The sequence below is a fragment of the Sinohyriopsis cumingii genome, chromosome 17 (assembly GCF_028554795.1).
Source record: "Sinohyriopsis cumingii isolate HCF-2022 chromosome 17, ASM2855479v2, whole genome shotgun sequence".
Taxonomy (NCBI): Eukaryota; Metazoa; Mollusca; class Bivalvia; order Unionida; family Unionidae; genus Sinohyriopsis; species Sinohyriopsis cumingii.
The window spans coordinates 39,729,054-39,753,556 of NC_142977.1; the positions used below are offsets into that span (position 1 = coordinate 39,729,054).

Here is a 24,503-nt window from a genome sequence, read left to right on the forward strand (position 1 = left end):
TTAGGCAAAACATGACGATATACTACAGTGCTAGTACATTCCCGGATGCTGAGAACTTCTTCAGCATCTGCTTGATTATTTCCAGTACAAGAACGATTCACTTTAAAACTTCATAAACAAATTCCAAAACCAAAACAAGACTTGTATGTTTGACTGCGACATGTATTTACACTTTAACTTTCTCATTTTATGGATTGTCTTATCTTGTCTGCACCAGTTTGTGTATTTGAAAGTTTTTGCCATCGAAATTGGAATTGTAACAGTTTTCAGGGTCGGACGGGGAAAATTATTTGAATATACCAAGTTAAAGATAGGGGGTTGGACGGGGGAAAATATTTGAATATATTATGGTACATGTTACATGGTCGAACGGGGGAAAAGTGTTTGAATATACCGAGTTATATGTTACAGGGTCTGAGAGGGGAAAAGTATTTGAGTATACCATGTTACGAGTCACAGGGTCGGACGGGGAAAAAGTATTTGAATATATTTAGTTACAAGAAGGGATTCGGCATCTTAAACACCAAATTATAGTACCTATGCGTTAATCGTCGTGGCAAGTTATTGTGTTTTATTTGGTACATGCGAATTTAAAGGTGTAAAGCCAGTAATTCCTTCACATTTCAAATTCACGTCAAGATTTGTAAATAGCTTTGTGGCAATGGGCGAAATGATTTTAATTATCCCTCCGGGAAGATTCGTAAAATATCCCACAGTAAAGCATGGTGGAAAAGTATTGATATCAGCTTGCATTTAACCGACAACAACAAAAATAAAATATTTTTCGCGGTTAGGTTTTGTTGCTAAGCGCCAGCTGACGTCATACACACTCCACTCTGCATAAGACTGAATAAGTTCATATACAAACTGGGAGAAATATCACGGGGAAAGCATAAAATGGGAATAAAAGAAAATGAACACGAATCAATGTTATCAATTCCACAACAACGAAGGGCACAGGTTGGCCGCTTAGGACCGCCTTGTAGGTCTTTAGGTAGGTAAAATAGAAAATAATATGCACTGTAACGAATTAACTTTAGAATTGTGAATAATTAGTATTTTTCCCTGATGTATCTTCATCTCTCTCATTATATATATATATATATATATATATATATATATATATATATATATATATATATATATATATATATCTTTGTATGTATGTATGGGGGCTGTGCAGAGAGAAAGAGAGAGAGAAAGAGCGTGTTTCATGGGCAAAACGTAATAGCTGACCACTATTTGCTTGCTCACCCACCCATCACGAAAATAATTATGCGAGAGCCACATGGACTAAAAAAAACTGTAAGAAGAATGTTATAAGTATAGAAGTGCTATTTGTTTTTACTTTCTCGCACTTGCGTGCTTAATAGAGTGATCAGACTTGGACTTTTTAATATAAGCTGGGGATTGGGAATTTGCTGGGGGATATGTTGTTATGCGTTACCTTTGTATGATATTGTTACGTTACGTTAGCTTAATATATATAGTACGTTAGATTAGATTATGTTATGTTGGGTGATGTTAGGTCATGTTAGGGTAGATTATTTTATGACATGCTATACTAATATTTTCCTATGATACGATGTTGCTGCAATCTAAGACCATTAACTGAAATAGATGAAACCAAATTTAAAATTTAACATCAGGTCGTAATAAGTACATGTACACAAGACCGCGGTACGGGGCTACTGTAGGTCATTTGTATCTATTTCGAAGACGAGAATTACGTAGAACAACCTCGTTTTCGCGAATTGCAAGACAATCTCACCAGTATCTACATGTTGCCAAATGATGCTTTTACACACGGCATAGCATCATTGGGGGTGAGGGGATTTGCGGAAATCACCCATAAGTTGACAAAGATTATAAATATCAAATTTAATAATAGAAACAAAAGACTATTACTGGCATAGTTCAAACGTCAAGCCTACATTCCATACTAACATGAGCCGAGGGAAAGGTTTGAGTTTCGTACCGCTGCGATTAAACTGTATCGTTTCGGTTATTATAGAACCAATGACATTGAAATAAACCCAAAAGGAACGAAATTGCAACCAAAAAAAAATCTACGTAAAGGAACCGAAAAAGAAGCAAAATATTATTACTGAAAATAGGAATGACCTAACAGTACTTTGAGAATACGTATTATGTTATCACGAGGTATTGGGAAATATAAAAATTCTGTGAAATAGTGTAATAAATCTAGGGTATGTACCATTTGTTTTTACGTCTCCGTTTTAAGGATTTATTAGATTTTTGTCATTACTTGTTTGATTAGGGGAAGTCGGTGTTGGGGAAATATTCCTCAGCCACAGAGAGAGAGAGAGAGAGATAACGTTATTGGTTGGGGCAAACTTAGAGTGTGGTCTTAACGAGATTTCATGATAGCCCTGTTTATTTTTATGGCGAGTTCAGGTAAGAGCCGCATAAGTGGGCATGAATAAGTAGTTCCTTCTAAGTTCTAATGGTATTGAGTAATTGTGTATCTCCATGTGGACTATTTATCATAGAAACTGATATTTTGTACAGTGCAATAAGTGAGAAGGGATTGTTCCATTATATGGAGACGCCTTTTATTGTTGCTATGTTGGTAAATATGGTGTAGAGTTACATGCGAGATGAGGCTTAAAATCGTAATTTGACTGACCTATGGTTAGAGTGGGGAAAACAGTTCCCCGTATTTGGTGTTTGAGTTATTTTCCTATTTTCACGGCATGAAGTGCAGGCGCTACATTACGGAAACGTAATGGGGCCCCGAGTGGCCGAGTGGTCTAAAGCGCTCTCCGTTACGGATCACTGCCATCTCACCTCTGTCTGCGTGGGTTCGAGTCTAGGATTCGGCTAATGTGGGTATGTGAGAGAAAGCTTGCCAGTAGCTTCTAGTGGGTCGGTGGTTCTTCCCGGGGTCTTCCTGGGTTATTCCTCCACCATTAATACTGGCCGCCATGCATAGCCTATCGTGTGCTGAAAAATGGCGTTAAACCCAACAACAACAATAACGGAAACGTAATAAGGATAAACTATGCAGTTGTGAGGTTGCCGTGCAATTGTGAATTGTGATGCAAATGTGTCGTTGTGATATTTGTAGTCATTCACTTGTTAGAGGACACATATAGTGTGGACGCTTTGAAATTTCCAGTCGACAACGGATGTTGTCAAGAAGTCCTTGGGCATGAGGGGAAAACAAGTGACTTCTATCGGGTTGCATGCCAGGTTTTGGATCCGCTCGGTAACGAGACCCCTTTGGCTTAATGCAATATGAAGGCAGTTTAGTTAAAGGTGAATTATGTTTCTTTCGCAAAGGAGCGGTAATTTTTAATGAACTGGGGAAGGAGGAGGTTCAATTGCGAATCATTTGGCATATAAAAATGTTGTCACTGTGGGTTTGTCTGTGAATTGCACTCTTCCTTGTAGAAACAAGCCCTGTGTTTTTTCACGCAGAACGGTGTAGTCTGCGACCGGGCATTTTCGCGTGCTAATGCGATGATTCCAAGCTCGGAGAAGGCATTAACAAACCAGGGGAGTGCCAACGGTGATTTCTATTTGGTCCTTGACAAGATTATATTTGAGTCTACATGACTGTCTTGTTAAGCCGTTTACACGCATGTATTGGCACACCTGCCAACTCTTACGATTTTGCCAAAAGTCTTACGAAAATTATCCTTAAAATACGGACTTACGGCATACTAGCAAAAACTACGGGAAAATGATCGTTGCCGAAAAATCGGGATACTTGGTTCGTCCGTGTTTTTTTTTGGATCCGGGTTTCATCGTAGTTTTAGGGGCCCCGAGTGGCCGAGTGGTCTACTGCGCTCTCTGTTACGGATCACTGCCATCTCACCTCGGTTTGCGTGTGTTAGAGTCTCAGATTCAGCAAATGTGGGTATGTGAGAAAGCTTGCCAGTAGCTTCTCGTGGGTCGGTGGTTCTTTCCCGGGTTTTCCGGGGTTCTTCCTCCATCATTAATACTGGCCGCCATGTATAGCCTATCGTGTACTGAAAATGGCGTTAAACCCTACAACAACAACAATAACAACAACAACAATAACAGCATCTTAGTTTTAGTGGAAAATAGTCAGGGAACTAGACTAACTATACAGCAGCACTCCAGGCGCTTTAAACTGCACAAGGACACAATTACGTTTATTGGACATAATTTGAGTATGTCTCGTGGCGGGAGATATGATTGCCGTTGTCATGTGAAATGGAAAAGAATTTCCAAGAATTATGTCAAGCTGAGAGATGGCAACAAGCCACTGAGCTACATAGGGTTTGGAACTAGAGTTTGTGCAACTGTACTAGTGGTAAATAAAGTCTACTCGTACTTTACAAACTTTTCAGTTGAACATATTGTTTATCGTCAGTGCGTCGAACTTTTAATTAATTTTTCCGGCTTTACAATAGCAGATATTGATATTTTGTTACACCTTACTGAAAACTGGTAAATCTTACTGAAAAACCCAAACTGCCTTACTGAGAAGGACCCGTCAGGGTTGGCAGGTCTGTATTGGTCGACAAGGGGTACAACACAATATCGCCATCGATGTTATCATCCCCCGTCATTCGTTCCAACACCTTCCCTCATCTGTAAATTCCGTAACATCGTCATCACGTGATACGTAATGATAAATCTTAAACACGAACACCAAAAACCGTCAAGTACTCGACCGAATATACGTTTAGTCCCTGGAGCTGAAATTCTTCTTCAGCGACTAATTACGTGGATAATGTATAGGGAGCGCTCAACATATATTATGGACTTCAGAGAGCGGTAGGTGTAAGGTGAAGTTGTTTACATTTGCAACATGCGGAATGGAGAGAACGTTCATATACCTACCTCTACATTAATTTCACGAAATGTAGCTGAAATGATTTTGGATATTGTACTTGTGAAAATTGTACATGATCTAAGCACACATCTAACTAAAACGACTGCTCCCTTGGGCTCAAAATATCAGCCTGAATAGTCTAAAGTACACTATCTTTGGCAGTTATTAAAGCAGGAAAATCAATTTTGCCAGACTAGAAAACACCAAAGTGCAATGATTGAAGCACCAAATATACAACATTCAAAAAAAAAGTCGCTGGCTCTTTTCTTTTACAGTTTACCTCTGAAGTCCAGGAAGTGGAAATGACCAAGCAGAGTTAGCAGTTTTTTGAAAGATGCACATCTGAAGGCCAAGCTGTATACTCTATAACCCATATTACACACATCAATCTGACGCCAAAATAGAGGGAATTAAATGTTCTGTGAACAATACCCAAGATATACAAGGCATTTTTAAATCGCAAGTATAACCAATGACGCGAACTGGTGAAATTCTTTTTCTTAAAATGTCTAACCCATTCTACAAATATCTAACCCAATGCAACACACGAAACAAAAGAGTGCCACTAGGTGTGGAAATTTCGTAAACAGTGCTCGGTTTGAAATTGGTGACAAAAATAAACTTAATGACCCTGATTAATTGTTAATATAGTCATTCTACACCACCATCTTTTATGTACTCTTTGATAAAGGCAACCGACACATCAGTCTCTGGTTCCCTCGTTCTCGATGATTTCGGCAAGGTTTCTCGCGATAGATGCTTTAGAATTCAAGAAAACGTCGTTGATGTCCACGTTGTGCGTTTGCGATTTCCAGTTTGATTCTGGAAATTCACAAGATCGCCCTTCTGAACACCAGCAAATACCCGGCTGCTTAACTCGATCAAATTGGCTTCAGTGCCAAACCTGGTGTCCGGTGGCAGAACTTACGCGTAGATAAATGTCAACAGGCATTTCCTATACGTTTCATTTGTAGTTTCTGAGTAATAATGCAAAGCCAGTAAGTGCTTGCGGGGTCGAGCTTCTTGCTAGTGCATGCAGTACTTCAACAATGATATGTCTGCACAGTGGGCGGCCTGTTCAGTTTTTAACGGCAGCGTTGAATTACGCAGTCTTTGAACTCTCGAGCCCCAGTGAAACCACCATCTAAATAATCAACGAGTTCACGTGGCTGTGCAAGCCCGTACGAGTCAAAATACAATGATGTCGAGGTGTTACCGCGTATGCTTCCCATTGAGTTCCAAGTCCTTTTGTGGAATCCAGGTAAATTATACCGGTTTTACTGACACAAACTCATCACGCATAAAGACACCTCCTAACTTAGTCATCGCGAGTAAATCAAATTTTGTCAATGGACGTGCTTTTACAGCTGTCAACGGCGAGGCGACAACCGAAGACCCTATTCCTGAGGATATTTTGCGAATCGTCCATGGTACTCAAAATTTTAGCCTGAGGGTACTGGGCGAGTCGTCCGGGTAGTCGAAGACCTTTTTCTGTTTTTTAGACAATATGTGTCCTGGAGAAAAGTCATTAAAAAAATTCACCGACCGCCTATTTCAGAGCCATCCCTAATGCGTTTCCGACGGTCCTTAACGCAGCTCATTGTGTACTTGCGGGAGCTGCAACTACCAATAGTGTTGGAATATTCCACCGATCTTTCGCATTTGCACCACGTTGGACGTTGATTAGTTGAATATTACCGATGTGTTCTCTCGTTTGGCTTCCAACAACTTTTTAAGCTGTGTTAGAGTTAGCCACAAAGGAAGGTTTCCAGTTAGCTTTGTCAGAGAAAGCCTTATCGTCACCCATCAATAGTTTCTTATTGCGCTCTTTATTTTCTTACGTTGGTTTTCACTAAACTCACCGTTAAATTCGTGATGTGGCATCATGTTTAATTGAGCTGTTCAATCCTGAGAAGCCCTTTGTTGTTTTGGTTGTTTTTCATCATCTATTTTTCATCACTGGAACCCTTCAACAACATTATCTTGTACAATATATTTTCTGCAGTGAATCTGTTACCGCTGGCTGAGTCAGCAGTTGTTGTTGTTCTAGGGTTTAACGCCATTTTTCAGCACAAGATAGGCTATACATGGCGGCCAGTATTAATGGTGGAGGAAAATCCCGGAAAGAACCACCGACCCACGAGAAGCTACTGGCAAGCATTCTCACTGAGGCAGCAGTAATACTTGCATAAACGTACATGCCAACCACGAACTGCCTGAACAGGACCAGGTATTCCAACAAAAAAATAATATCTTGGTTACCACTATAGAGAATTCTTTTTGAAAAATCTTCAGACCTGTGTCAACATTTTTACCCCAGACCATGACTGATCAGAACATGTGATATGCACGTGCGACATAATTGTTTTCAAAGTCAGCAAAATGTCTTCAGAAGGTTCGCGATGACCCTAACACTACAGGGAAACTACAAACACTACAAACTTGTTAAATATCATCACACCACGGCCTTGTCCTACTGTCACCAGAGCCATGTATTGAAACGCCACAAACATTTCTTTCGGTGCGCTAACACCTCGCTGGCTCGCTAGGCAGTGATACGATTCTAAGGTCTTAAAAACAAAGTACAAGAAAAGAGCATAAACCAACACGTTTTGCAAAATTCAACAATAATGCATTGCCCTAGAATACAAAGTGACAATTTAAAAAGTGAAATATAGATGTAAGGTGAATTAAATCTCAAACAATCCTAAAAGTTTTATCACAAGTCCAAATGTATAAAGTTTCAATTGAATTTCAGTGGTATTCCAAATAAGTTCTAATACTGAATGTGTTGATGTGCCTATAGTCTCGATTATGCCCATGTGCCCCTGGCCTGGAGTGTGATGATTTATAAAAGTCTTTTGATGTATCACAATATGTAATCCAAACTGTTCCTGTCAATTCCAGAATTTTCTAAGTTCAGAATGAAGACGGACTTTTAACTCAAATTCGGGTAGACCTGCTTGTGTAAATAATGATCTGAATATTTAATCCACGGCAAGGGTTGTTATAGTTGGGGTGGGGTGCTCCCAATATTTTATTTAAACTATTGTAGAAGTCCCACCCAGACTCGACTTTGGTTGGAAGTTAAATGAGTGAAATATAGATGTAAAGCTCCGAGCACCCAGTCATCTATGCCGACGGTTGCATGGTTATATATATATATATATATATATATATATATATATATATATATATATATATATATATATATATATATATATATATATATATAAAGGGTTGAAATTCAATGAATAACAATTTAATAACAATTCAATAATCAAATAATTCAAACTCCCAATTACATTCATTCCACTCGACCCTTTAATATCCTATTGCATCACTTGATTAGCAGTGTGAGGTTGATTTCCACCTGTCCTTGTATTCTACTCATCTGTGGTATTCTTCTCTCGCCTGTTTATCCCAATTCCTTCTTCTCTTCCTCTCCAACTTTCTCCAAATTTCCTCTCCTCCTCCTCCTCGACTTCTCTTTACTCCTTCTCCTCCTCCCCCACTTTCTCCTCCGGACTCATTTTCCTCCTCCTCCACATTATTTCCACTTTCTCTCCCTGACTAGACTTACGTCGACTTTGACTGTTTCAGATAGTCTCACTTCCGTCTCAAACTCTTGAAGATTCGGGATTCAATCGAATCCTAAGTTCATTGTCTCCAAAAAAGCTTCCTTTCGAAGCTTTTTCTTTCCTTAGAATCTACCTCTAGGTTTTGCCGCCAAATTACGAGCGGCTCTCTCGGAGTAACCCGATTGCTTAGCAATTTTTCCAGGAGAATACTAACTTTTCTCTTAAGAGTTATGGAAGTTATCATTCGGCCTGCATTGCAATCACACCCTCTATCTCAATTCCGATTGGATATCGCCGTGAACCGATCCAATCAAGCTTAGCGTACAATGTCCCTCTCGCTGTTTGTCAACGTGGGTACGGATAAGAACACGCCTCGTTCACCCTGCGGGCTTCCCTCTGATCTTAGAACTAAGCTGTAACACATAGGTGTTATAAGGCAAGCCTTTGCCAAATGATGCGAGCGGTCGCCTTCGCCAACACAAGTTTTCCGGTTTCTCGCGGGTCATGGTAACATTGCGTAAGAGTTTAACACTAGCCTGCGGAAATCTTTAGACATCAAACATATGGCTACTGTAATATTTCCAAGACAGTAGATTATAGCTTATATACGACTTTATATCTTCGAGTTGGCAAATGTGACATCCACTATCAGAGAAAATTTTATCTACGTATTCTGTTGTTTACAAAATAAATGGTACTGGTCAGGCACACTGTGAACTTGTTTTTGGACAAGGTTAAGTACAAAATACAAATGTATGTAACATATAATCATTAGGAAAAGTCAGCATGTAATACAAATTTAATATACATAAACAGCAGTTATTTGCTGTGAAAAATGTTGAACGGCTTGTTGTGTCGAGTCTATGGTCAGCAGGAAAAACGACATCGTTGACGTGCTTCCGGAGATCTTAAACGACAACAAAACGCCTCTGTAGCTATTAACGGGTTTATCACATTCAACCATAATATGAATTTCTACAACACAACTTGACCATCAGTAAGGACGTCACTATTCAAAATCGCGTCCTTGATGTTGTGCTTTCGGTGTGGCATGACCGTGTTTGTCGCGAGAATAGCCTTGCGAGCATTTCTACAAAACCCGAATATATGACTGGTAGAAATCACACGAAAACGACAAGAAATCTCCGTGAGATTGTCCTCGACGTAAATCCAAGGTTGAAACTTGGCTTTGAAATTCGTATAGTGGCACCAGAAGAACCGAGTCTGATAGGCATACTATCGGAGTGTGGGTCCACGAAAGCACACTGCATGAGTTAATGGGAGATATATAGCATATAATCTGTACAATTTGCATCCGTATGAAACATCAGAGAAGGGCCAGCAGATCTTGCACAATCGTCGCTGTATATGGTGAGTCCGATAATCGTCGTGGCAACGTCGACGATGTCCAAACAGGCTTCGATTTCTTTTCCGTCAATGAGATTACATGCTCAGCTGAACACTGTTATGATGCTGTTGTTGAGAAATCCAACATTGGCACAGTCGGGGTAATTAGCATCATCCGCTTGTGCAAGTTTTCCATCGATTGATAAGAAGGCTTTACATGGGAGAAAATACTGAAATGTGTTCTGCACTTGTAATTCTATTATTTGTTGCGTGGGATCCCTTGCTGTATTGTTAAATATCATACAATTTCTTCTGGCGTTTTGTTATACTGTTCACTTAGTTTTCGTCGTCTTCGCTCCAATGCGATCTCTAAACCGGTTAATTTGTCAGGTACTTCGAGTGCTTATTTGAAAAATTGTGAAGCATTGGGGGAGGGGGACACTTATCAAATCGATATTATGTAGTCATGCCTAATATAGATTTAATATTTTTTTGAGGTTACAAAGACTCCATTATTATATACATTTAATATACGCATTATTCTTTTGATGTAAATTCTTTCACGCTACTGTGTGTGCCAAACTGTGTGGTATCTAATGGCATAACATTATAGTCCACTGCAATTCTCAAATAGTGAATCCCTTGCGCATTGCCAGTCTGTCTTCTAGATCACAGCATTGCAGCTCTCAAGCCATGGCGCGGGTTTTCACGCGGTCTACAATCACATATAAACACACGTGTGAAAACTTTCGAGTGGGGAAAAAAGGTATGGGAATCTAACACGGGTTTCTGGTTGGGAAAACCTACATGGGCCATCTGGTCTCAAAGCCCCACTATGACACTACTAGTATTTTATTGAAATAGTGAGTGATAGGTTAAAAAAAAAAACTGCATCTTACACGAGACATATGTAATATACATGTATCTGATTGTACACAGTAGCGAAATAATACGCATGAAAAGTTATAGTTTATGATACTTAAAACTTCTAAGCTTTCTGAAAGTGATAATGTTGGCTTTAATCTAAACTGGCATGCCTTTGCCATAGTGGCTCATACTATCTAATAGTGCCACCTATGTTTAATGGCGTGGGTATTTTTATTGTGTATTGATCATCGAGCTTACAGCCAGTGACCGCCAACTAACCACAGCAGTCTATTTACGTCACCCTGGATAAACCTTGAACCCATGACACAATGTGTTTACCCTAATTCTTATGATACGTAGAGTGGAAAGTTTAGTATACAAGTTGGCCACATGAAAGGATTTGGGTCAAAAAGACAAATAATCGATATCTTTTTTAATTTAAATATAGTTTGCCTTTTGGGTTTTTGAAGTATAACAGATCTACTTTTGTCGGAAAAGTAGCAGTTTTTATTTTTGAACCGACTCATGGGAATTATTCGGTATTTATGAATAAGGTAAATTAGTTCAGCAGCTCGTGACCGCTCTACTGTTTGTTTTGCGTGTCTTTCAATATTAAACATATGTCATGTTGTAAATATATCAATCGAAAAAATGGAAATGGAACATGGTGATATGGGTAAGTATATTAATTATTTGTAGATAAGTAAAAGATTTTAAACATCGCAGATTTTCATGATGTGGCAGTATTTCCCCATTACAGACTTAAACACGTCGCCATATTGGATCAAGTGAGTGCAATCATTAGTCAACCCACCTTGTGTATTCATGTGTTCGTTCATCACTCCGTTAAAGCAGAATAACGCTTTGAGACATTTTCACAAAACATCTGGACCAAAATATGTGTTGCCGTAATAATAATAATTAATAAAATTTCAGCAAAAGGTTCTATGAGGTAAAGGCTCAACATAAGTGATTTAAAAGCGTTGATTTGTTGCACATCATGTCATGTTAGGTCGCGCTGTAATGTTGGCCTTAGGTTGAACTTGTGAACCCGACCAAGCTCTCTGTTACGTAACAAACATACAATTGAAACGTCTTTTTGTATAGCCTAACAATGCTTGAAAAACAGGAACCTTGAGGCAGAGTGACTAATTGTATATATTAAAGGTGTGACAACGAAATCGGTTTTCAACTTTGCGCAGAAAATAGGACACTCCAACTACATCGCTGTCCTGTCAGTAAGGCCGCAATATTGGACACGATTTCAGATCGATTTTAACATACAAATTGAAGATCAAGTTGGGACATGGAAAGAGGACACACATACAAGTGGATAGGTTAGTTTCTTAGGATTATTTTTGGGTTTGACCATTCATCATTATTTATTTTGGTGGTGGGGGTGCTTACATGGGATATTCTCTTGATCCAGGATAATTTGTTCCTTTTACCCAAGTCAGTTTATTTATATTAAGCTGATGTAATTTACATACCAGAACATAGTGTGCTTCTATAAATGGCAATGATACTTATTAAAGTTGTTGGAGAGCTATTGGGGGGAGGCAAAAAATCCCAGCTGCCCCACCCAGAATTAAATGGATTGTTCCTTTGCTTTGTTTTGTATTGCATAACTATAGTGCTGTCAAATTTGATGAAAGATGATAGGATACGTACCTTTTTGTAATGTATACATTGAAGGATGCATGTGTTGCAGCCAGTGTTCACAGGTTTGCATAGTTTGAGTTTCCTTTGACCCTTGCCACCCCATTTTTGATATTTGGACATTTATGTTGGAGTGTAGGGTCAGAATCCACGGCCTTTCGAAAAGTTGGAATTTGGTGTTGGCATAGGGTAGCTGCTTTCTAGCCAGCCTAGCAAACTTGAACTACCTTTCACGGAGATATACCTGCATGAAATCAGAAGGGTAATGATTTATTTTCTAAACAGTTGCGAGCATAGCATTCATCATTTCTTTAATCCACTGATATATGAGACAGAAGTACATTGTTGCTGAAATTTGACCTGGATCTCGCAATTTGCATTCCGGGTCACAATAACTCCCCAGTTTGCTCTCTCCCCTCCCCCATTTCGCAGTTTTCTTGATTTTTCAGCAAGGGTGGCATCATTTCATATTCTTATGGAGGTTCCTCAATAACTCACACCCTTGTTTATAATACGGTCTGTTTTTTTTAACCCCATTGTGCACAAGTTTTATAGGCATGTATATTTTATACGCCATAATTACAGCATATTTTATGAAAAAATTCTAGATTTTTTGGCTAGTAACCTGGTTCACTGAATAATTGTAAAGTTAACTAATTCTTCATAGGCTCAATCTGAGTGCTGTATTGCACACACTTGTATTCTTTTGAGATTTGTAAAACGGTAATGATTTGTCCATTTTCTGATCTGACATGTTTGAAGTTTGAATCAAGTTTGAAAAGAATCATCTGTAAAAGTACAGACTAGTTTGCTAGTATACTTGTATTATCAATATAATGAATTTGTCAGATACAGTTGTTATTCCTAGCAAACAAGGGAAGCACATGTACATCTAGGATGGACAAATGGTGCCTTTGAATTTCTCCACTTGAAAACCAAGATTGTATTTATAAGTTTTAACAGCGAAAAATGTCACCCAGATAATCACCATGTGGTATATTTTGTATAAAAGTATTTGCTACACTGGTGAAGCCCAGCATGATTCCTGCTTTCTCTGTCATTGTCTCTGCCTCTGTCTCTCATTATCTCTGAATCTCTTTAGAGAATGCAGGGATTGTAAACAGTAAACCACACCCATTTTATTTAGACAGTGTCCACTCTGCAATAAGCATGGTGTGTCACTTTTAGCAAGATGGCACAGCACATGATGTAGTGGACATTCACTTTTAAATAATATATTGTTGTAACTGTCCAATTGGATTTTAAAACTAGGAGTCTAGGACAACTTGTTTGGGAAAAATATAAAAAAGTCCCACCAGCAAAGGTTGGGACTTACCTCTCAGAAGCATATTGGGCATGCTCGAAGTTGCTAAATATCCAGATGAGAAGAACAAGTGGTTGCAGTCAAGTTTAATTTTCCAAAATCTTTATACCACTGACATATAGCTCTTGTTTGTCCATTAGAGAGATATTTAATGTTGTCAATCCAAGGAAAGGTCTTATTCCAAACATTAAGCCAGGCATCATGCACTTTTATACACTTGGCTACTGTTCCATCTGTACTAACAGTTCTAGGAATGTTAGCATTCTTGCCATCTTACCCCAAAATACTTGTCCAAATTTGCAAATGGCATTTTGTCTTTGACGTGTCCTGATTTTGAGGGTCATGTGCACTACTCACTCAGTACACTCAGAAACAAACACAGTAATGAAAGCTAAAGTTCTTCATTTGATGTATGCTTTTAATGACCAAATGTACATCTCTTGGTCTTTCTGCCTCTGAATTCAGTCATATTTTAAATATCAGCACATTTCCCACCTCTTAGCTAGTCAGTCTTCAAACTTGCTGCTCAGCTATTACATCAGGTTCATCTAATATAGTCTTACAATGACAAGATGCACATCTGGGAGTCTTTCAGCCACTGAATTATGTCATTGTAAATGTTAGCACAGCTAAAATGATCACTTAATCAACATATTCTCCCACTTAGCAGCTGGTTTCAGCAAGCATAGCAGGTCTTTGAATTTGCCACCCAGCCATTGCATGCATGCAGAGGACTCCTGCATAAGTGATTTTCTGTATCCCAGATAACAGATTTGCATCCCAAAGTGCAAGTAAGCATTTCTGAGACCTCTCAGAACCTAATCTGTTTCATAAGAACCATGATATGGACTATGTTGACCAACATGTCCCATCCGTGATGAACAGTGCAGATGGATTTCCACCGTGGAAATGTATGTTGCATAATCTATGGTATCAATACTTATTTCAAGGTTCCCCCCCCCCCCCCAATTGAAAGGGACTAAACTCCTTACCTTCTGCAAGTACTGAGTGCCCTGGTTACTAAGCTTTCAAAGCAACCTGCCTCCTAGAAGCTGTTGCCATCCTGGACCCCCAGGTTAACATAATGACTGCGGGTGTGAGAGATACTTGAGTTACTGTACATGTATCTACATTTTATGCATTAAACTTGTCTCGTGCAAACTATCTATTTAATCAGGAATAAATTTCGAAACAATAATGTTTTGTGCCAATTATTTTCACCTGCAAGTAATTTCATCAGTTAATATATTCACGTATTGACCAGATTGGCATCAGGCTTTTCATTAATTTGTTTTTTGCCATATCAGTTTGTTTCAGCTACAATTACTGAAATATTTCTATGAAATATTGGCCCTGAATCTCCTGTAAAGTCATCCACATGTACTTGCCCCATGTGTTCTTATTTTACAAGATCGTCATGTGTTCATCTTCAGATCAGTCTAAATGTGTTTTGGAAACAGGACTTGTATGAATGTGTGTGATCCTTCATCTTGAATCTGATCATTAAAGTCAATGCCATTTGCACTGTCATCGCTTTCAAATCCATCAGTTGGACTCTTCAGAATATACAGGAAGGTTGCCATTTTATTCAATTTCCTGATCTTGTTTTCAGTGGTAATTCCCACTTATAGGATTGTAAAAGTACTAATAGATCACTTTTATGATTTTATGTAACGACTTCTTTCAACGGCTAAATTGTTTTAAAGAGACTGGATGTTTGCAATTTTATCTAGTGCAAAGCTTTAATATGAATCACATATATGGATCTGGGTAGTGTGTGTGTGTCCCGACCTTTTGGCCAGAAATGCATGTACAAGTTAACCCTTTACTTCATGCAGGTGCCTTTGGACACCTCTACTCCATTCACATGGAAGTGCCTTTTGACACCTTTACTCCATTCGCATGGAAGCACATTTTGACACCTGCTGTAAACATCGGCCATTTTTAGTGGGTTTTCTTAGCGCCACGTTAGGGGGAAAACCCCCTATTAGATACCTCATTCATTGCTGTGAATGACCATTACATCAGATCACGTGGTTGCTATTTATGCTCTGGTCGAAATCTGCTATTTAAAGTAACTGGGTCGTATTCTCCACTCTCCAAGATGGAGGTCACATATTTTGTTCAGTACTTAACAAAGTTTTCGCGATTAGAATCACAACTATGAAAGCTTCAATAACTTGGGTAAAGTCTCTGATATTGATGTAGGCAGCAATTACTCTTTATAAATTATCAAATTGAGATGACTTAGTGATGTAGATGCTGATGAAAAAGTTGTAAATTTTGAGTATGAGAAATGACAGCTACAGTTGGTCATGCGCATTCACTTACTTGAAGGAGAACAAGTTCTCTCAAATTTTAAAGCACATAAAAAATTATTCCATGAAAAAATAATTACAGTTATAACAATTGGACTTACTTTTAAATTTTTCATACATAATGTGTACCAAAAATGTAAAATGGTTAAAATTGCTGTTAAACTTAAATGCACTACATTGCTTAACAGTTAACAGGCAGGCCTATGTGTATGGAGTCGAATAGGTAACAGGTATTCTATTTATAGCACACTGCACTGGGTAACTTTGCCACGTGTGTATCGGAGTGCTAAAAAGCCATACACTCAAGAAACAGCACGTATGTTTGTGTGTTGAAGCAGGGCTATTTTTAGCAACACAGATGCATTAGCGAAAGGTAAAGAGTTAAAAGGACGGGGCCATAAGGCCGTAATTAGAATATTTATGGTACTGTAGCATTATCTTCCACTGATGGGCTTGTACCAATCAGGACATTGATTTGGAATGATTCCTGTAAACTGCTCTTGATGAGCATGTATACCTAAACCTAAAGAGGGGTTCATTTGAATTTACACCAGTGACACTTATTTTTCATCTCTGGTGCAAGAAAGTTCCCATCCATGATGCCTGCAGGCTGCACAAGAGGCTCGAGTAAATACAGATGAAAGGTCATTGCAGTTGTCTATGCCATTGACACTTATTTTCCATCTTTGGTGTTAGAAAGTTTCAGGCAATGTTGCCAAATAAGAAACTCCAGTAAATAAAGATGAAAAATCATTTTGTTTGACTTCACCACAGGTCAAGAGCATTCCAAACTTTAATGAATATAGTTTGCTTATTGCCAATGAAGCACAAGACCATTTAATTTGCTGACAGAAATTGAATCTGATTGATCCTTGATAAAATGTAATTAAGTGACGATGAAATCTTGAATTAAAACGCTGCTTGCATTTAGTTCCTACGTAGTGCAAAGGGAGGAAAGGATGTAGACTCCATTGAATTGATCATAGTTTCCTTGTCAGGTAAAAGGATGGGAACCAGAAAAAATCATCCATTTTTTTTTAAGACAAAAAACTTTCTACAAATCCAGCTTTTCTCAATCCTGATACAATAAGTTAGTTTTTTTTTTTTTTTTTTTTTTAAACTGGGCGTGATATAGAACCTGTTAGAGTATGTAGTGTTGTCCACTCTCACTCATATTTGATACTTGTTGTTTTAGACAATCTGAACTAATTATGATTTTTGGATTTCATATTTTGAACTCTCTTTTTAAAGGGCTACTTACTGTGACAGGAAACACAGAAGACCTGCTAGGGTCAGTTGCCAGCTTGGCATCCAGACAGATACATCAATCTCTTGCCTTCATGTTGAGTATTTGTTATTTTATCATCAAGATGATACATAAAGGAAGGTAACCCTTCGGCCTAATGCTGACTAAAAATTTAAGAATTACATCATACTCACTAATATTGATAAGTTGTATTGATTTTTCTTTAATGATTCAAATTGGTGCTGTTTATCAAACATGTTATCCATCAGAGTAAAATGCAACCATGAAGCCATTTTGGCTTTTATTTGATAGTGTGGTAACTCCGTAGAGCATTGGACTTTTAATCCAAGGGTTGTGGATTTGATAATTAGCTGAGCCATATCAGGTAAGTTGCCTTGTGTCGTTGGGAAAGGCACCTGGCTGCCATATCCTTTGCACAATATAGCCATTGTCAGAAATGTTGCTAAAGCAACAAAATCATTTTTTTATATTTTTTTTGTGCATTTGTGAGAAATGTGAAAGACTATCTACCAACCAATTTTAGAATCTCCTTTGTCTCTTTTGCAGATTCTCTGGACAGCGGGGTAAGCAGTGGGCCAGGGATATCAGGGATGAGTGGCATAGGGATGAACAGTCCAATTTCTAGCATTGACTCCATGTCCCCAATGAATTCCCCAGATATCAAGCCAGATATCTCATCTTTAGCAACATCAGGAGGACCAGGCTCATACTTCAGCTATGGAGGAATGCATCATGGAATGCCATCCTCAACTTCACCAGGGCTTATGCAGGGCATGCACTCTCCTTCATCCTCTGTGACATCACCTTCTATGATGTCGATTGGTTCTCCAGGGTCATCACCCTCCCCACCCAACCCCCACATGCCCCATACCACACTCAGCAACAAACACATCTGTGCTATCTGCGGTGACAGAGCGTCAGGCAAGCACTATGGAGTATATAGGTAAGACAGTATATAGTTGTGACTTGTTTTTCTGAGAATTTCAGACTCCCACAAAGGTTGTAGATCGATTCACAGTGAATAATTCGGCTTTTAAAAAAAACATCTTTTCTATTGCACTGGTTTTGATATTTAGGTAGTATTTTTGTTTGTTTTTGTTTTAACTTCATGTATTATATAATTATTAGTATGTGTAACGAACTAGGCACTTAAAGTACTGGGCAAAACTCGCTCCATTAGATGCACAAATCAATTTTGGTAGTTGTAAAAAAATTGTAACCCTGGGGAAAAAGAGTGCTAAGAGTCGGCGAACCGGAAACACATATTTTTTCTTGCCTTGTCTAATCATCTGTATAAGTATATTATAAAATTAGGGAGTCACCAACAGATTTGACACATTTAAGAAGCTCTTTCAAAAACTCTTTATAGTACTTTAAGAGAAATACTGTGATTTTATAGCAGGGATGCCTTTAAAATGAATATAAGGGCCATACAACAAGTTCATTTAGGGCTCTTACAGAATTTCAGGATGACTAATCCTGACTCGTCACTTATGGAACTTTGGACTTATATCTGAGATACCTCGCATTCAAAGTGATATCTATAGAAGAAAAAAATAATTAATCTTGGTACATGTACAGTATCTAATTACTGTAGTTGGAAACTGCAGATTAGAACTGTTAAGGTGAATTTAACTTTAAGTGTTATTCTCATCACAAGTCCTTTTCCTGAAAAATGAAATCTGATTTTGCCAACTAACTTTTAAGAGTCGGCGTACTTTTCTGCAAGCTGAAAAAGTCTTTACTGATACTGTTGTGCCCTGTAGAAATTGTGTAGTTAAATGACTTATTGTCCAGATCGACTCTGAGAAAGCTTTCATTACATTCTTGATTTATGCTTGCATTGTCAGTAATATTTGGCAGAATATGACATTATTTATTTGCCAATCAATTGAAGGTGCTTACATACACACTTGGTAGAACATGGATTCTTTGATATATGTTAAGAGTGGCATTCGGTGGGGCAGTCCTTTTCCTAAGATAATTGCAACATTAAGGATTAACAATTAATTATTCACACCGGCTTCATGCCTTTTTATGCACATCAAGTCTTTTGCTATTCTGCACATAGGACTCAAATGACCAAAATATGAAAAGGGGAACATCCTGTGGGAAAATGAGACATGTTGCACAGGATTTGTGTCTTTTAAGAATTTCATACATATCTGAGAAAGACAGAGTGCCCTGTTCATTACCTATAAGCATTTTCTGCTTGTACACTCTTTGGCTTTGAAACATTGTAAAATTAACTATGACTTTTATTGGTAACAATATATCAGTATATTGGTATGTATTGGTACACTGTTGTATCACACTTCACAACAGTATGAATTCTTCTGTATCTGTATTTTAATCGTGCCTTTTAGAGTCTTCTTGTTGAACTTTTTTTGTTTAGTCAAAATGTAACTTAGGATGAAATCACACAGAAGCTAGTCATTTGTGTTGTTTTTGCTGATGGTCATATCACTGTTGAATTGGCTTAAATTAGATCTTGTACTCGTTAAATATGTAAATAGTGTAGTTTGAAAAATTTGGATTTTATAGATGAGGAAAATTCCAAAATAGATCAATTGTTATCAGTTTGCTGCAGATTTTTATAGCCTGAGGTAGTAATCTTGCCACACACAAGGAGAAATATAGCTGTTATAACAATATTAATTATAATAACGGTTATAGACATCGACAACCACACCAGTATTTGGTGTCACAGATGTTTTAAATGGTCGGCTTGTTATTGAGATTTATCAAAACATATTGCAGCACAATCAGTTCAATTGAAATATATCACAATATGATTGTAGCTGGCAATATTCACCTCTAACAGTTTTTCTGCTTCTTGTTCTTTTTGCCACAAATACTGACTTGCAAATCAGTTGCAAGTACAAGACTTGGATCAAAAGTACCATTTATTTTTCTCTTTTGGAAGTCAGAAATTTTGTTGGAAATTTGTAAGTCCCATATATAAAAACTGGAGGTTCCAACATAGCACTTACTGCAAAAACCTCTATAAATGTATGAATTTTTTGTTATCTTTCTGTAAGAAAAAATGTACTGGGACAAGACAATTTTTCCCAGTCTTATAACTAATGGTTAAACTTTCTTTTCCTTAGATCATATGTCCCAGAACTTAAGGTCATGAAACAAATTTGCTACTCCCTACCTCTGCATTTTACAATAGAGTAGGTAAATATAACACACTAAAAGAAACGAACCTTGTACTGTTCTAATTTTTATTCTGTGTTCTTAAGCAATTTATGTGCAAAAGAAACTTACCTACTACCTGAAAGCATACACTGATGTTGTGTACACATTCATGGTGTGTATCGCTTATGTAAAGTAGAAACATTGGCAACTTGTTCTTTGATGGGATAATGTATATGTGAAATGTGTTTGGCTTTCTTCAAGGGTTTCACCATATTGTCAAGTTGAAAATTGTATTCACAAAATCATGAATAAGAGAGCAATAACAATTGCTTCAATATGACAGCAATTAACACATGATGTGTATGGCGCAAAATAACCTAGAATGTATTATATCCAGGTTAGCAGTAGTGGTCCCCCTTATGAATAGCCTCCCTGACCAATTGCCACACACAGTTCACAGCCAGAATTCCTTGGCACTGACGTGTTTGTGTTCAAATGTACCCCTCAAGAATGGCCACTCCTAACACAACCAGTAGCCAGCATGTTAGTCCAAAAATGTACAATTTACCCTTCACTTGGCCTGCTTTCCATACATGGCCAGGCTTTTTAAAGGTTATTAAAAATATTTCATATTGAGTTCATGTTATTTGTCATTAGTGATGTGGTTAAGGATAGGTAAATCTATCTGGTAAGGCCTATACATGTGAGAGGAAAAATAGATCTTACCTAATGATGTTTCATTTCATTGAAGAGCTGATCTCAAATATAAATATGAACTATTTAGCAAATCACTTGTTCTCAGACTTTCATGTTGAGGAACAAAACAAACAAACATGAGAATAAGAAAATACTATCTACAATTGTATTGGAGCACATCACAGCTAATCCTCATATCATGACCATGTTTTGATGAAACATACTCTGACATTCTAAGCATCATAGATGGACGTTGCAAATGCCACAGCCAAATTTGGTTTCTTTACGTCTTTTTTCCCCATGCTTGGTACATTATTTACAAGTGGATTTTTTCCTTTTATGTGTCTGCAGTCTGTATGTCTCATACTTGGCCTGTGTTACTGGGGCTACAGATTTTCGATGCATGGCAACCTTCCTGCACTTGAAACTTTCTATGAGCTGCTTCGCCAGATTAATTAAAAAATCTGTCTGAATTGCTTTCTTATTTCCTGATTCTCAAGATGACTTTCCCCATTGTTATAAAACCATTGATTATTCATAAATGTATAATGAAATGAAACATATATCGCCACCATTTCTCTGATGATCGTCCAACTGGATATTTGGCCCAGAGTTGGTCACATATGTCAACCCCTATGTAGTACTGTTGGTAATTTGTGACGGCCATTTAACAGTTAACCAGTCACACTGTCCCATCTTTCTGTTTCCGGTTAGCAATATCAATGATGGTTGGATCTTCTGCTGTGGATGGGACTGTCACTGGTTTCTTGTCCTTCCACAGTGTGGCTGTCAGATTTCCATCCTGTCTGATTAAATGGTCTCCTTGCTCTATATATGGTGGATATTTAAATTCCTCTGGGAAGTCTTTATGGTTTTTGCTCATGGTGCCACAGGCATATATACCATGTCTCAATAAACTTTGCACCAGTCGAATGGATGTATAATGTTACCAAAATATACATGATAAAATTTTCCTTTCAGAGGCATAGTAAGCTTTTGCACAACTCGATAGCCAAGACCCTTCATGTTCTCATGCACTTCATCTGTATCTTCCTTCCCCTGGTAAAACTCAAACTGGTGACAAAAACAAGACAAACTATTAAAGCGCATCCATGCTTTCAGGCCCCACTTGATTGGCTTTGAAGGAAGATACTGCTTGGCCTTGTGTTGTCATTTGAATGCAGTCATACCTGTAAAGTGCATAGTCTTCTTGATAAATCATTTAATGAAGTATTGTATGAAATTTTAATCAAAACTTAAAATAGTATCAGTGAATTTATTTTTATTTTTAATGTATTTGTATTATTATGAAAAGGTATGCATTAAATTTCAGATATTCACGAGTCTAATGTTTAGATTTATGTATGGAGATGTGATAGATTGGAGTTGTGTGGTTATGGATAGCTAATGTACGTTTTTGTGTGTATATGATATGCACACATGAGTGGTTCTTATTGGACATACAAAATAACATGAATATATTATGGGCTATTTGTTTTAATTTTTATTTTTAACATTATCACATTAATATAAAGATGAAAGACAATACAATATTTATGCATGCATGTAAGTATGTGTATTTCTTTCATGATCTCTATATGTGAATGTGTCTGCTGTGCAATTTACTAGGGAAAAGAAATGCATTATTTGTAATGAATGTAGAAATCTATAAAAACCTTAATTTGTGGTTTGTTGTTGGCAAGGCTTGTATGTATTCTCAATGTTTGCCAGAACTTCATCCAGTATTGGACATATTTTGTAAAGTTTATCATGGTTAGGGTGATCGGCAGGATAAACGGTGTTGTCATCATTTAGGTGAAGGTACTGGAAGAGTTCTTCAAATCTTCTGCATGGCATTACATTTTTGATTCCTTCATTGGTTAGAAAATTGTCATTGGCCAATAAAAACTATCGTCAGGAGCTTTGATTATCCCCATGACGATCAACATGCCAATAAAGGCAGACTTCTCAGGCACACTGGTCTCTGTCCAGTTTCCTGCAAATTATGTGATGGTCCTGACTGCTGAATAAATAGACTTCTGTCAACATCTTGCACATCTGCAAACCAATTTGGTTGATCATCAGTGTTACTCGAGTCTGATGACATTTCAGTGTTGATATCTGATGACAGAATTTGAGATCCTTTGTCATTAAAGGCATCATCGTTTATAAAATCTGGTATTTCATTCGAACTGGATCCAGAAAAATCGTTTTCACTTCAGACAAATCACTGTAATCAACAGATGAGGATGACATTGCCATGACGAGATCAGGGAATTCCTTTCGTAAATAAACAATTTCACTTCCAGTATCATCTGTTATACGATTTGATTGAAACTTTGCATATTAAAATGAATGGAAGAAGTGAACAACACACACATTCTTAATTTTGTTATTTTATCTTATATGCCAGATTTCATGTTTTAAACACATTAAAGCTACATTATACATTACAATGTATGAAAGAAGAATTGCTGTATTTGCCGTGCATTCTACTAATGTGATTTTCCACATGAAGAATGTGATGGCATTATGAATTTATACTAGTAATGTAAACTTCAGAATTATATTTGAAAAAATTACAATTATGAGTAACTTGCATATGTTGAGAAGGACATAATATTTACATCAAATTGAAGTAATACAATCAGCCCACTGTGCCATTTTAGATGTGGCTGTAGACCCCCCCCCCCCACGTATAATTGGTTGGTTAAATATAGACTTATATGTTCTGATATTAAGTAATATGTCATTAAAATAGAATGTTGGTAAAGATTTATTTTTTTGACCGGCATTTGGTTACCTCTTGGCTAATCAATGTTTAAATGGAAGATGTAACATATTAACATAAAGTCTTGGGACACTTAACCTAGTTGAAAAGTGATATATTCACTATAAAGAAAGGTTAAATTGGTCAAATGGGTATGCATAAATTTCTATTCCTAATATACCACTCCCATGATAATGCGGGTTCAGTTGTGGACCACATTTTTTTACTTGAAAGTACCAAAAATTGGACTCCTGTTTGTTGAACATGAAGAAAATGGTGATTGTTGTTGTTGTGGGGTTTAACGCCATTTTTCAGCACATGATAGGCTATGCATGGCGGCCAGTATTAATGGTGGAGGAAGAACCCCGGAAAACCCCGGGAAGAACCGCTGACCCACGAGAAGCTACTGGCAAGCTTTCTTACATACCCACATTAGCCGAATCCTAGACTCGAACCCACACAGACAGAGGTGAGATGGCAGTGATCCGTAACAGAGAGCGCTTTAGACCACTGCCACTAGGGGTCCCGAAAATGGTGACAAAAATTGGTAATTGAAACCTTGATATAGCCCTCGTTTTATTGTTGAAAGAGGTTGATATGACCTGGAAATTTGAATCAACTTCTAATACAGTGCCTTGTATATTTTGTTTTAATTTCTTTCCAAATAACATTGTTGGTATACCATAAATAACCATATGC

At 37.6% G+C, this 24,503-nt stretch overlaps 1 protein-coding gene across 10 annotated transcripts in view; it reads left to right on the forward strand.

The window, feature by feature from the left end:
• The window catches only part of LOC149778467 (retinoic acid receptor RXR-like), a 129,572-nt gene that overhangs the window by 56,767 nt on the left and 48,302 nt on the right, over nucleotides 1-24,503 (forward strand). For 4 of the 10 annotated variants that reach the window (XM_089939311.1, XM_089939314.1, XM_089939312.1 and 1 more), the window contains exon 2: nucleotides 17,741-18,137. In XM_089939311.1, coding sequence (XP_089795437.1) covers nucleotides 17,741-18,137 — 397 coding nt within the window. Of the gene's footprint in view, nucleotides 1-11,037; nucleotides 11,303-11,484; nucleotides 11,964-17,293; nucleotides 17,315-17,740; nucleotides 18,138-24,503 lie in introns of those variants that run through there. The other 6 variants (XM_089939317.1, XM_089939318.1, XM_089939319.1 and 3 more) reach the window with 4 other exon arrangements.